Source organism: Chenopodium album, chromosome 20 (genome assembly GCF_948465745.1).
Source record: "Chenopodium album chromosome 20, dcCheAlbu1.1, whole genome shotgun sequence".
Taxonomy (NCBI): domain Eukaryota; kingdom Viridiplantae; phylum Streptophyta; class Magnoliopsida; order Caryophyllales; family Amaranthaceae; genus Chenopodium; species Chenopodium album.
This window is the reverse complement of record NC_137853.1, coordinates 348,030-362,946: the sequence shown is the minus strand read 5'-3', so window position 1 is coordinate 362,946 and position 14,917 is coordinate 348,030. Positions and strand designations below refer to the sequence as shown.

Here is a 14,917-nt window from a genome sequence, read left to right as displayed (position 1 = left end):
GTGCTAATACAGATATATGCATGGTCCAGTTGTAATATATATCACCCACAGACAAGAATAATCTCGTTTGGTACAAAAACCTGTAAATTTCATGGCGTATGATTTAGTTTATGTTTACTCGACACTCCCCACATGTTTACATGAACTAATGCTTGAAAATGAAGGCAAGTTTTTTTGTGAAATGTGTGCACTTATTTTATAGTACCATATAAATATTTTATTTCTAGAAATAGTATGCAACATTTACTAATTTCGCATAAGATTGTTTCAGCTAGCTATATTGATCTTCTGGATTCCAATAACTTAAGGCAATGTTTAATACTCCATCCGTTCCTGAAAGTTCGATTCACTTTACATTTGCGTGGTCTTCAATGAATATCTTTGACCATAAATATCTTCAATTATATATAAATGAAAATTATAAAAAGTTGATAGTTGAAAAATTTATAAATAGGGGAATCTAATAAGATCCCTCGTGCTAATTTAAATCTATTGTATAATCATAATATGTAGTCAAAGTTTTTTTTTTTTGTTTTGACCACATGAATAGTAAGTGAGTCAAACTTTCAGAAACGAAGATAGTATAATATATACTTGTAGAGTTGTAGTGTTTATTATATACACCATCAACTCTAAACATTAAAGTTATTCTCGCTTAGGGCCTGTTCACATTTACTGAACTGAATTGAGCTGAAATGAATATTTTATGAGAGAAGGAAATTAGGAGCTGAACTGAATTGAACTGATTGGAGCTGAACTGAACAAATGAACTGAAATTAAGTAAATATGAACAGGCCCTTAATGTAATTTCACATATCAAGGAACTATATAAAATAATTTCATATTTAAGTGTTCTTCATTGATTACTTTTGAGGAGAATGAGTTTAATAAGGATAAACTAGCCCCACAAAGTGAATATAAAATTTATCATACTAGTATATATATGATCTTGTTTGATTTGTTTCAATGTGCATCTTCAATCCATAAGAGTTATAAGTTTATAAATTAGATCAAATAAATTATAATTAGTAAAAATCAGGTGAATAAAACACCCCCTTATAGCTTGTTCTGTTCAACTCAAACTTTGTTTGGTTCAATATTAGTAAAGGAAATAAGAGGAAAGGAAAGGAAATAAACTATATCATATGTTATTTGGTTTGATATTAGTAAAGGAAGGGAAAAGAGAGGAAACTATAGTTTGGTATGGACATTAGTAAAGAATTGAAAGGTAAGGGATGAGAAAACTAATTTTAAGCTTGATAGATTAAATTTCTTGAATATGAGGATTATTTTTTGGTAGATTTTGAATTAACATTATAATTCATTATAAAATTTTATTAAACCTGTGCGTGACACGAGACTTAATCTAAGTAATAAGTTATAATAAAGTCCAATAAGTTTTGATAAGATAAAATAAGATAACTATAAATTAGATAAGATAATATAAGGGCATGTTCACATTTACTGAACTGAGCTGAACTGAACTGATTGGAGCTGAACTGAACTGAAATGAATATTTTATGAGAGATGGAAATTAGGAGTTGAACTGAACTGAGCTGAACTGAAATTAAGTAAATATGAACAGGCCCTAAGTTAAATTCAGTAAAAATCAAGTGAATAAAAGGTAGTATAAGTGTTGGCTCTTGTAGACCGTATTTACATAAGCCAAAGAAACATGATGTATGTGTTTACAAACAACCTAGGACATTGTATTACTAATTAATATACGGAGTATTAACTAAAATACAGTAGTATTAAATTTGAAATGCATGCTAAAATCTGTAGTTGATTGTGTAATTAATGTTTAATTTATTTTAATATCTCCACTTTTAGTTCGGTCATCTAATGTTGTAGATGCGCTCATTAGCTTTTGCCAAAGAAAAATAAGTTGTTAGTCTTGTTACATATTTCATTTGTATGTCAATTGAATTTTTTTTTAATTTTTTATATTTGTTATATATAAATTTTAATACTATTATATCGATAATCCTTGCTTTTAAAAAAAAAAAAAAAAAAAAAAAATCCCTCATAACAGATGTCTGGAATACTAAAGCAAGAAGAAGCAGAATGTTGAAAATACTAATACAGTAATACTATACCCAAATGCTTATTTTAATACTCCGTAGCATTTGAGCATTTGGGTATTAAAATGAAAAAAAAGAAAGCAAGCTTTTTGCTCTGATTTCTCCTCCTCCCGGTCCCGGCCCCCCTTCTGTGTTTCTCTCTCCACCGCAAAAACTAATTAAACTCACCATTTCGCAAACTTCATCATCACTCATAACTCATTACCTTCGTTGCTTCTTTCTTTCTTTCAAATATATAAATACGACCTTGATTGTTTCGTAAATATATAAGATCCCCAAAAATATCCCACATTTCATTTCTCCCCCAATTTATACTTCCCCCCGATTTTCTCTCTCCTATTCTTGATTTCACAGCTCAACCATTCAACCATATCCCTCCATTATTATTATGTTCATTCTTTTTATTAATTTTAATTTTAGTTAAACCCCCAAATCCCTTCTTTCTTTTCTTTTTTTCGCATCATTTATTTATTTCCTTCACGATCAAATAAATCATGCGGGTTAAAGATATGCATCCTCTCTGTTGCATTTCATTAGAAGGCGGCGGCGGCGGTGGTGGCAGCGCCGGCGATAGCAGCCCGGGCCCACGTATCGGCTCATTAGAATTAGCCCTATCTCCGGCGGGCAGCCTCAAGCGGAGCTCCACCCTGCCCGGATCGTATACGGGCAATGCGGGCAGTTTCCGGCGATCTGAAATGAGCGTGGCCGGAGCACTATTCAAATGGACAAATTACAGCAAAGGATGGAGATCTCGATGGTTTTTGTTACGTGGAGATGGGTTGCTTTCTTATTGTAAGATTCTCTCCCCTCAATCCCTCAATTCTCTCTCCTCTTCTTTGGGAGATGACGTCACTGTCATCGGTGATTTGACGTCACCGCGCCTTATTCGTTTGGATAGTTGCGGTCGCAAGAAGGATTCCAAGAAAAACTCCGTCGTTCATCTCAAGGTACTATTCTAATGGAATGCATTTCATTCTCACACAAACTTAATTTCTTTTTTACCCTATTTTTTAAATTGATAAAAAAAAATATATATTCTTCAGGAATTCTAATTTAATACTGTAGTCCATAAAATTGAAATGAAAAAAAAAAAAACAAGGAAAGAAAGGAAGGGGGAGGTGGGGGTGTGGGGAACTGGATGTTAATAAGGAGTGGGTCACATCAACAGGTGGGTAGGCCATGAAATAGAGAGGGGGGGCTATAAGCCTATATTACTTGTACTGTATTGTATAATGTTAGGTGGGGTCACTTTCTCCCATCTATCTATCTATCTATCAGTCATCTCTATCATCCGCAACTTCTTAAATATTTGGTCTTTCTTCCTTTGTTTATCTGTTTCCTTTAATTTTTTTTTTTTTTTTTTTTAAAAAATTACTTGTATCTATATTTGTTGGTCTTTTATTGGTACTTTTGTTGCATGCCTTTCTTAGCTTCACATTATTTTCCTACTTTGGTCATATCTCTAATGTGTGTGTTCTGGTAAGTTTTAATTTTATGTCAACTTTTTATTCACCTTATTTTTAATTATTGTAGAGCTTGTCTGAATTGTTAGCTCTACATTACGGGCTTGCAATATCTGTTTCAGCTGTAATATGGTGTTATATTTCAGGATTAACAATTGTATGATTTCAAGTTTCAATTTTTCATTTTTGTATGTTCATACTTGTATATTCTAATTCTGCTTTCATGTGATTTGAATCTCATTACTGTCCCGTGATATAGGAATTTTGGTTTCAATGTGGGTCTTTGATAGTGTTAGCTTCACAAAAAATATAATCTTGTTCTTAGGGTTTTAGCCTTTGTGGTTCTACATTGTGCAAAAGATGGTGAATTCCACCTTTATAGATGGACATATCTAATTAATTCATTTAAAAATGGGTGTTGGTGTTTCTCCATTCGTCACATAGCTGTGATATACTGTAGACGATTGTGTCTAGACTCTTCTATTGTTGGCCCTTTACATAAGACACCAATGCTTGCTTCTTTCGTTTTTTGCTCTTCTTTCCCCTCTACTGTAAATTGGATTGTATGAACTCTTCTCCAGATATCTATACCTGTTATTTGAATAAATGGATGAGTTTCCTGGTTTCAACTTGTAATATGTTGGATAAATGTGGATAGGAAAGTAAATTATGATATGCATGCTTAAGTTTATTTTCCTGGTAAAAACTTGGGCACCTTTGTAGTTTTCCCTTTGCAGAATTATTTGGTATGTTTGTGTGTGTTCTCCATAGTGATGATTGCCTAAATTGAACGGTTTATTTTGTGTAACTTCACTGTTATCCTATGATGATAAATTCTCTTTGTTTGTGCATGTGTGGTGTTGCATATAAGTTATTTTCAGCTATTATGGCTTAAACTTCTTACAACTTACATTCAACATATAAAATGTTCTGGTTCAAGTGCTTAACTTTACCCCTATAACCCTAATGGTTTTATTTGAGTGTGTGCTCTAACATTTGGGATTGGAGATGCTGATGATTCTGAACCTAATATTACTCAATTCCCATTGTTCTCTTTTGATAATTGAGACAGAATTTGTGTTGAACTTGCAAATTTTGGATGATAGTTTCCTAATCTAAAGCATACCCTACTTGAGTGTTTGATTTTGAACATAATATTACTCGATACCCTAATGGTTTTATGTGAGTGTTTGATTTTGTTAATTTTGCTGTTTTCATCATCATGAATTGTCAATTGTAGATTCCGTATGTCTTTAATTAATGAAATTAAATGTCCTTTAGGACTTCTTCCAAAAAATAAAAAGAGATACCTTACATCTAAATATCTAATGCTCTAGAGTCTAGATCACACCTATATTTTTTGTTGGATCTGAGGAATAGTATTATCTGTGAAAAATAATTTACTTCATTTCAAAACTTTGATTGTAAATAAATTGTAAGCAGGTATCATCATTTCGAGAGAGCAGGTCTGATGATAGGAGGTTTTACATATTTACAGCTACAAAGACTCTTCACCTGAGGACTAATTCAAAACGTGAAAGGGCGCTTTGGTTAGAAGCTTTGGCATCAGCAAGAAGTCTCTTCTCCCTGAGAAGACCACTGAATGATAATCTCCCACTTTCTCCTGACAGCATTTCCATTTCAACTGAAAGATTAAAGAAGCGATTGGCTGAAGATGGGGTCAATGAGTCGCTTGTAAAGGAGTGTGAGCAGATTATGCTTTCAGAGTTCTCAGACATACAACGAAAGCTGAAAGTTCTTTGTGAGGATAGATCCAATTTGCTGGACACATTAAGGCAGTTGGAGGTAATTTCTACTGCTCATATAGCCTCTACTATGATTTGATTTGAATTCATTATTATTATGGTGGATGAGTGGACAAACTCTTACAAAATTGATTAACAGTTCTCTGCAAGTAATGTTTTCCATTAGAATATGATCCTTCATTAGAATTCCCCACTTGAGAGCAATTACTTAAATTTTGAAGTCTGTGGATCTTTATTGTTGGCAAATAGTTAGGATGTACAGACTGTGGATTACATAGCCTTGGCAATACCAGAACTTGGGCAAACAAACAAACTAGATAGCGTAAGGTTGTCTTCTTATGAGAGTTGGTTATGAATTAGTTCGTTGAAATTAGAATATCTTCCCAAGACTTTTACATTGTTCTACAATATTTTTGGTTAAAATTAGCGAGTCATGACCACCAAAGTCAAGTTGTTGTTTGGTTGCAGTCCTTAAATCTACAAATTCTATGTTATTTTCTTGATGGGAATAAAATTGTTTGATTGACCTAAGGGGGTTTAGGTAAGCAACTCCCCCGATTCAGTGAGAATTAGAACTTTCTTACTTTACTTAGCTGTTATGCCAATCAAACAACTATGATCGAGTAGTTCCTAAGATGTATTGGAAGTCAACTGAAGAGCTAAAAGTACAAAATTTGACACTTTCCTTGAAAAAAATACACTAGGTACTTGGTAGTCTATGGGTGTAACCGTGTAAGTGAAGTGTAGTTACTGAAGTTGCGTCCAAATTGAGAGTGTTGGACAGTAGGCGAATAACGATGAGATGTCAGGGCCAGCTTGCTTGCAAACAAATATAAGGTTCCAGGCCCAATAATGAAAAAGACATCCCCAATCCCAAAGTAGGTTTGGCCCACAGCTTCAGCTTGATATTTTCTTATTCAGAAAGGGGAACATTAAGACTTAAGAGGGTTGCGTCAAATTTATCTATGGCCACAAACACAATCGAGCTTACTTGAAAATCTGCTCATTGTCTAAATGAAATGTGCTATGCTACTGCTATCATGTAAGCTCATCCTCTATTTTATTGAAATTCTCTTCATTCTTCATGTAAGCTCAATGTTTTTGCAACTCCGAATAATTCTATTTTGCTTCATCTGGGCAATTACTAGTCAGTACTTAATCAGCTTTGCGATACCGATTTTAAGGAGAAACATCAATATTGCTTAATCGAGGAATTGGCTAGTCAAATTAAGCAATATTGATACTAGCCAATTCCTCAATTATGACCAAATTATCAAGTACGTCTGTTTCTTTGTTTTCCTTGCAGAAATTTGCCCATCTTTACTTTTTGGGTTTTATCACACTTTTTGGCCATCTTATGATTTTTATCTATCTAGGATTAATTGACTTGCTCGTATGGCAATTGCAAGCTAGATGGTGCTTAGCATGTTATTTCAGTTTTCCTGAAAAGTACGTCTTAAAATATGCGTATATATTTGTAGTGTCTCAAGATCCTTGTCTTGTAAACAAAAGGGAAATGAAGTTGAACCTTATCCATAGGCCATAGGCCATAGCTATATATATATATATATATATATATATATCAATCATAAGCTCCTCTTTAATGAATATTTGTTTTGTAGGCAGCAAATGTCGATGCTGAAGCTCCAGGAATCAATGATAATGAATATCATCTTTCCAAGAACGAATACTCCAGCATAGAGCGTGCTAAATATAGTGGTATTAATGCTATGGTGCTCTTTCTGTCTACTCCTCTTTTTTGCTTTGTTATTAAACAACATAGAATGAATATACTGTATGGAACCTATGCCTGTAAACCTTAACTTTGATGGGCTCTAGCCCCCCCTAACTATCCCCTGTACTGCTACTGTTTTTAGCCCAGCTGGGGCCTAATTAATCTACGTTACCTCTCTTAACAATAATTAAAAAAATAAAAAAAAGAATATACTGTATTTATAAGATTCACCTTTTGGTTTATGTGTTCTTTCTGGTGTAGTTTCGGACTGATTGTTAAGGTCTAGCATATTAGATGTTCCATACTACTTTTGTTATTTTGACTCTGTATTCTTTTATAATTTTCCTATTATTTTGAAATTAGATTCAAGTTTTTTAAATTTCAGTTAATCTCTGTTTATTCCCCTTCTGTTCCTTCTATTCTTTGAAGATACATTGACAATACTTCAAAAATAATATCTCTGTTTTGCATCATGATAGTTTTACTGATCCCATATTTGGGGAAATAGTATGCATTGCTGTTATTGATTGGGAATTGAAGCTGTGGGTGCATTGTTGGCTATGTTCTATACTTCTATATTTGAGTTACATATTGAGTTGCCCATCCCCCTTTTTTTTTAAAAAAAATTTTGTTGACTCTTTCAAGTGGAAGTTCGTATTTATTGCTAACCTTTTTTAGTTATGTACTTTGTAGAGCTAATTTTGATCTTGAGATTTTAAAAATAATCTTCACTTCCACGACCATGCTCTATACTATTATTACTTCTTGACTTTTGTTTGCTTTTGGATGTCTAGAATGTAGTACCACTGAATCATCTGATGACACTGAGAAACAAGACGTGGAGGAGGCATCAGATGAAGACGAATCTTGCTATTATGATTCAAAGGACTACTTTACTGAATCTCCATCTCGTCTTTTTGGCAGTGGTATGGACACTGAAGGTCAAGTTGGTGATGTGAACTATGCTTGGCCTACGGAGGCCTCAGGTGAAGCTCTATGCTCAGACATTGAAAGGCGTAAAAGGCTTCCAGATCCAGTTGAAAAGGAAAAACCTGTCAGTCTCTGGTCTATGATCAAAGACAATGTAGGAAAAGATCTTACAAGAGTATGTCTCCCAGTGTACTTCAATGAACCTATATCATCACTTCAGAAATGCTGTGAAGACTTGGAGTATTCTTACCTTTTGGATCGAGCTTATGAATATGGTCAAGCGGTATGTTCATGAGTCCTTATGTTTCTCGGTCTTACTCCATGGTTTAGGCAACCAAGGGCTGGGAAAAGACATCCTAATTTGCTCTGTTGGTTGTTAGGAGTTGTATTTAGTATCTCTATTCAAATTCAATAATTTCAGTGCTCTTTCAATGAAAATACAGAGTTCTAATTTATTCTTCACGAGAACTAAATGAAGGTAGACCTGGGATGCAATTTTAACTAAATTGAGTTGGGGGTGGAGGCTTTTTCTGAAGATCAATGTTTGCTTTCTTATCTTGCTTGTTCTCTACCTCTGTATTGAGTATTTCCACCAAGTCAAGATCCTGCTTTGATCTAAAATTATTGCATTTTCTATAGTCTGTACAATGTGTTAACAGTATTAATGCTGAATGCTTTAAATTTTCTAATGTTATTTGTTAGGGAATCTTTATTTTTTCTGCAGTTCCCTAGTTAGATAGAGATTTTAATTGGTGTCAGGAATATTCAATATAGCAGGAGCTTTTTATGGGAATGGTTTACAAATTCATCATAGCTGAGATACTGGTAGAGAAGTAGTAAACATAGCTTTAAAACATTTGTCATTGGCAATCCCTAGAATGTACCCACCGTCAAATTTTCTTCTATGGCACTGCATATCTGATCTTGTGCTCGTTTCTTGCAGGGAAACAGTCTTATGAGAATTGCGAACGTTGCAGCTTTTGCCGTTTCTGGCTATGCATCTACAGAAGGCCGACTCTGTAAACCATTTAATCCTTTGCTAGGGGAAACTTATGAAGCTGACTTTCCTGAGAAAGGAATTCGGTTTTTCTCTGAGAAGGTTAGTGCCTGCAAATTTAATATGGGCTGAAGCCTGAGCTTTCTGTTGTTTAAAACTATTTCTGAGTTTTCTTTGTTTACAAGTCCAACTGTTCTTTTTCATTTTGATTCCTTCAAAGTAAAATTGAAACATTCTCTAAAATCTTCTGTTGCACCTTGTAAAATTGGGAGTGTATTAGGTTGTCTACGAATTCAGAAAACGCTTGCTATTATATATGATAATCACCTGAATTATGTATTAGCTTCCAAGCATTTAAAAAGAAGAGCTTTGTGATCAACTGTATTTGTGATCTCCATTGAGCTGCTCCTTTGACCAAAACAAAAGAGGATGTTATTTAAGTACCGAATCTTTTAGAAAATGTTAATCACTATCTAATGGATGTCCTAATTGTGCTATCATTGGTTATCCTAGGTAAGCCACCACCCCACTCTCATAGCCTGCCATTGTGATGGTAGAGGGTGGAAGTTCTGGGCAGATAGTAACTTGAAGACCAGCTTTTGGGGTCAAACTATTCAGCTTGATCCAGTTGGAGTATTGACTCTTGAGTTCGATGATGGAGAGATATTCCAATGGAGCAAGGTGTGGTCTTTTATCTCTATTATTCTAAAAATTACTTGTCTTTATTTGCTTCCCTATGAATGTTACAATTAAATGTTTTTTTTTTAATTTTTTTTTCTTTTAAGGTTACAACTAGCATTCATAACCTAATCATTGGAAAAATTTATTGTGATCATCATGGAATGATGCACATACGTGGTAACCGTCAGTACTCATGCAACCTTAAATTCAAAGGGCAGACTTTTCTTGACAGGAATCCCCGCCAGGTAAATTGTCTATTGTTATAATCTTTGAAAGAGAGGGGCATCTTCCCTTATTTATGCTTTCTTTTTGCACTGCTCTCATCTGCCATGTATGGTTGGAAACCTATACTAGTAAGAAACTAAGAATATCTAGTTTTCTTGTCTAAACAAGATGAAGGGTCATGTAGATGATGAGTGGTATTCAGCATCTTTGTTGTGATTTATTGGTCCCGTGCAGTATTCAAAAAAGCTTGCCTGAGGCACAAGGTGCTACGGGTCATGCACGTTTTGTGGTTATTATGAAGCACACCTAGGAGTACCACCAGTTTATTTTCAATCTTTTACTGTTTATCAGGTGTGCCTCACTTCAATGAGGCGTGTCATCTGTGGCGCAGGGAACCTAAAATTCCTTGGCTCGCCTTGGGCTTTTATTATACTCTGATCTCATGTGATTGTTTCTAATATGGGATCTTATTTAGAGAATTTAGAAGGAAGTGACATCTATGAGTGAAATAATTGGCATTTATTTGAACTCTTAACAAGAATTCTTTTGCACAAACGCTCAACTCAATGTCATATTATATGCTCATTTAAATAGTACAATGACCCCCTATATACATGGTTATTTGGCTAACACTAACTCTAACTAAGATTAAATTCTAATATGATTCTTAGTGTTCCCATAAGCCCATATTATGAATTATTGAGCCTATTATATGTATTTATGTTAATTAGCCCAGAAAGTATAATAAATGTCACCTTGAGTAATTAACTTTAGGTCATTTTGCTCCCTCATCCCCCCCCCCTCCCCTCCTTGAAAAAGGTCCCATCCTCGAATTAATGTCCCTTTGTAAGATTTGGATTAAGAAAAATCACATTGTCATGAATCAAGGGTACCCTTGGATTAAAATATAGTCTAACTTGAGTTTTAAGTATCTTTTTTTTTTTTTGGTTATATTTATCTTCCTCCCAATAAGTAGGATTACCCTTTGAAACCAAAATTGAAACAACAGATGAAGGAAATACAATGTACTTATATTGTTTTTTCTTCTTGATCCTGCACCATTGTTTATAATCAATTTTCCCTGTAGGTTCATGGTTTTGTTGAAGATGGAGAAGGGAGCAGAGTAGCAACAATATCTGGAAGGTGGGACGATAGTATTTATTGTATTGAAGGAGATGGAAAGAATAAGCGTAAAGATTTAAATTCATCAGATGATGCTTCTTTGATTTGGAGAAGGACCAAGCCTACTCCTAATCTTACTCGATACAACTTAACACCATTTGCCATTACTCTCAATGAACTGACTCCTGGGCTTAAGGTAGACCCGTCACTTTGTATAGACCTGTCATTTTGTGCATTTTATTTAAGTTTTTCTGTTTCTCTAATTGTTTCTGATAGTTTTGTGATTCTGGATATTTGATCACGGATTAAGGAGAAGCTTCCCCCAACAGATTCAAGACTTAGACCTGACCAGCGACATCTAGAGAACGGGGAGTATGACAGGGCGAATGTTGAGAAGCTACGTCTGGAGACGAGGCAGCGAATGGTATGCTTAATCTCAAATGATGTTTTGAAAGCATACGCATATTTTGCCTTGAAATTTATGTGACAGTGCCAATTTTCTGGTGAGATCTTTATTTTAATGACTTGTGAAAATGGCATCTACTACTAGCTGCTCTCATTATAATAACCTTCTTTTAGTGGCTTGCATGCCAACATAGTGAACATACTTTGTATAGCACCTTCTCTAGTTTCAGGCTTGCTTACTGTTGTCTTACTATCCTTGTTTCTAGATACGAAGTACAAGAATTTGCCAACAAGTCAACCTAAAATGGGTGTATATGTATAATTATATCTTATGTGTAAAATTACATGGTAATATTAAATTCAAAGTATGTCTCATGAGTTCTTGGCTACCACACCCATGTTAGTTTTAGGACAGTGTCCCTGTGTTTGAAATTTTTAGCATGAGACGTCTTACATTTGGGCCTGATCATGTCTGAGTAACAGTGGATATAATGGCTTATTTGCTGTATGTATGTCAAAATAGTTTCTGGTATATTCAGTTGTATTTATACGCACAGCATTTTGAAGAATCTAAACTTCTGGCAGCTCGGCAAGTAGCTTTTTCAGAGATATTTTCAAGCCAACTATACAGTTGACTCATTTAGATTCCAGCAAGCACGGTAGCTGTGGATATTTGCTTTTTACATAATATTATCCTAAGTTTTTCACTTCTTTTTACCTTCTCATCTCTTTCTTAAGTTTCATCAGAGTCTGTTTCGATCAATTATATCATTTTGGAAAGTTTATAGTGCAAACAACTTCTCTTTATTAATTATTGGGCAGGCCTGTGTGCATTCTACCCTTTGTTGCCTTTCACTGAGCTACACATCTTTAGAGAAATCATGACAATGTTGATGCTGTTCTTGACATTGGATCAGGAATGCCTGTGAAATAGTTTTGGTTCTGCAAAAGTCTGTGAATTGTATTTGGTATAAGAGAGGATTGGAAAGGACTAATTTTTTCATTGTTTACTAAATAGGAATCCGTTTGTGTTTTATGATGAGCTCAGCAGAGTTGTTTTCAAATGTTCTGAAATTTATCTTCTTGCATTGCAGTCAAGGAAAATACAGGAAGATGGATGGCGACCTCGATGGTTTGAGAGAGAAGGTGAAGATGGACCTTACCATTATAAAGGTGGATATTGGGAGGCTAAAGAGAAGGGAAGTTGGGATGGGTGCCCAGATATTTTTGGAGAAATTATTGAAGCCTCTGACGACCGCAACCCAAGAGGCTAAAGAATGAACATAGTTAACTAAGGTGCAAATTCCTTTTCTTACAGCTTTTCCCTTGGAGTCCTTCAGTTTAATTTCTTGCAGTTCTTTTCAACATAAACGTGATCATAACACTCAAATTAGTTAATATACATCTTAAGAGCTCTATCTGACATGTATACTCTTGAGCATGCAAGTATTGTAGAGAGAGACTTAAGTTTTCATGTAAACATCAGAAAGTTATACGATTCAGAAAGCAAGTTGGAAAGATATAGTGGCTTTCCCAGATTTAGGTCTTGGTTTGATTGTCAGGGGGAGTGACTGAGGAGCATAGCAATCTCTTGTTGCCTGAGGTAGACAGGCTGGGAGTCCCAACTTATCTTAGGAGATTTTTCTGAAAGCATGATCATATACCGTAGGTTTATGTTATAGAAGTTCCAGTATGATCTGAACTATTTTGTTCTCCCTGATCCAGAAGCTATCTGAACCTGGTGGCACTACCCAAATCTGAAACTGTTATAGCCGTCTTTGCTGCTATCAATTGAAGCGCACTATTTTATCATGAAGTGGGAGACTTTCAAGTAGATCCGCTGCTCTCTTTTGCTGATGTATGGAGATTTCACAGTTTTATCGGCCAGAAAATGAGAATAAGGTCGACAAAATTCTTGTGGAGCCACCAAAGTAAAAAAATGTAGTCTTTGTTATAGGTAGATGATTTTTTGTATTTTCAGAGGAATAAACGTGGAGAGATTTTTGGGTGCGGGAATCACAGAGATGTATGTAGGAAATTGTGGTAAATATCTGCAGCTTAATATTTCCATTACTTAGTTTTCCAGCACCAAGTTGTATCACCCCCTTTATTTTCCCTTTTTCCCCAAAGTCGTTGTAAATTTTTATAAAGTGTAGTCATAAAAAAGGTCGCATTGAAAATATTCGAATTATTTTTGTAATACTACCTCATGGCGTTCAAAGGCATACATTCAGGCAACTCATAACAATTCATTATTGATTTTTGTTACTGAAATATTCTCATCATTGCTACAGATATACTTCGATCAACTACTAACAGGCCAAATTTAAGTCTATTGGTATACCTCCTAACACATAGAATACAAGTAGTATAGACATCGATTCATATGACAGTACAAATGTTGACGATTGCATCAATCATACATGTTTTGGGTTGCCCAAATCTTCTTGCATCGTTTGTCACATATGCTTGTCTTGGTGGCCTGAGTTACTGATGGTTTATGTTTGTTTATAGTGAATTGCTCTTTTACGGTGTTTGGTATGGTATGGTCTAATCCCATTTGTAATTCTAGTCTTCCACTGAAGAATAGTACTGTGATGCTGCATACACTGCACGGTACATGACACTCTATGGATCCGTTCTTTTTCAGCAGAGCTAAGCTAAGACTTATCATCCACAATATCGTCAAGCTTCTATATGAGAATATATTTGCGTCTTATTTGTTGTTAGTCAATTCAGTTTTACCACGACCTTAGTATACATACTAAGATTAAGTATGGTTTTCCATGGGAGCTAGCTACTCATGGTGATTTGGTGGTTCATTAGTTAGCTAACATGCATTTTTATTTTAACTAAGATAAGATCCGTTCAGTGTTTTGAGTTTGGTGAAAATTGGTATCTTTAATTTTATAGTTTCTTAGAAGCATTATACAATTAAAGTTAAAAAATAACACAAGGACTGTCTTTTATGCTAGCTGCCAAACAACTTAGATAAATTGAAGTATAATTCCTCTTATATATACGTTGAATATATTTTTTTCTTAGTGCTAAAATTTACCCGGAAACAAGAATAAAGATGTACAGTAGGAAGTTAGATATACAAACTTAACTTCCAAAATAAAGAAAAATGTTTTCAATCTATCAACAACGACCATTCTTATAGTGTGGCATATTCATAGCACAAAATAATTGTAAAAAGTTTGATAGATTAGTGAGTTTAATTGAATTTGTCCAATTCCATCTAGAAAAGAGGTAGAGAAAATGGGAAAATGATTACCTAACCCAACTACATACACTAATATAATGACAGCTTTGATCACATATATATGCTATGCATGTCGTACCAAATTAACTCAATCAAACCAGCTCGACAAGCACCTCTATTCGTTAGTTACGTACCATCATAATCACCGGGGAAACAAAATCACATAAAGATTGTCTCTAGTAATGAACTAAACTATTGTAAACTAGACAATTATGTCCAAGTTTCAGAGAATCACAAAAATTCT

At 34.6% G+C, this 14,917-nt stretch overlaps 1 protein-coding gene across 4 annotated transcripts; it reads left to right on the top strand.

The window, feature by feature from the left end:
- Positions 1 to 2,344: 2,344 nt before the first annotated feature.
- Positions 2,345 to 13,637, top strand: LOC145597572 (oxysterol-binding protein-related protein 2B-like). 4 transcript variants are annotated; one of them, XM_081653769.1, is made up of 11 exons: positions 2,351 to 3,031; positions 4,991 to 5,353; positions 6,936 to 7,032; positions 7,843 to 8,261; positions 8,922 to 9,077; positions 9,489 to 9,656; positions 9,761 to 9,901; positions 10,969 to 11,199; positions 11,314 to 11,427; positions 12,503 to 12,704; positions 13,137 to 13,637. In XM_081653769.1, the coding sequence occupies exons 1-10, from the start codon at positions 2,579 to 2,581 to the stop codon at positions 12,680 to 12,682; spliced, it is 2,322 nt and encodes a 773-aa protein (XP_081509895.1). In that variant the 5' UTR covers positions 2,351 to 2,578; the 3' UTR covers positions 12,683 to 12,704; positions 13,137 to 13,637. The 4 variants fall into 4 exon arrangements, 3 of the variants coding, with proteins under 3 accessions (XP_081509895.1, XP_081509897.1, XP_081509894.1); XM_081653771.1 differs by having other exon boundaries at positions 2,352 to 3,031; positions 11,320 to 11,427; positions 13,134 to 13,637; XM_081653768.1 differs by having other exon boundaries at positions 2,352 to 3,031; positions 13,134 to 13,637.
- The last annotated feature ends 1,280 nt before the right edge of the window (positions 13,638 to 14,917 follow it).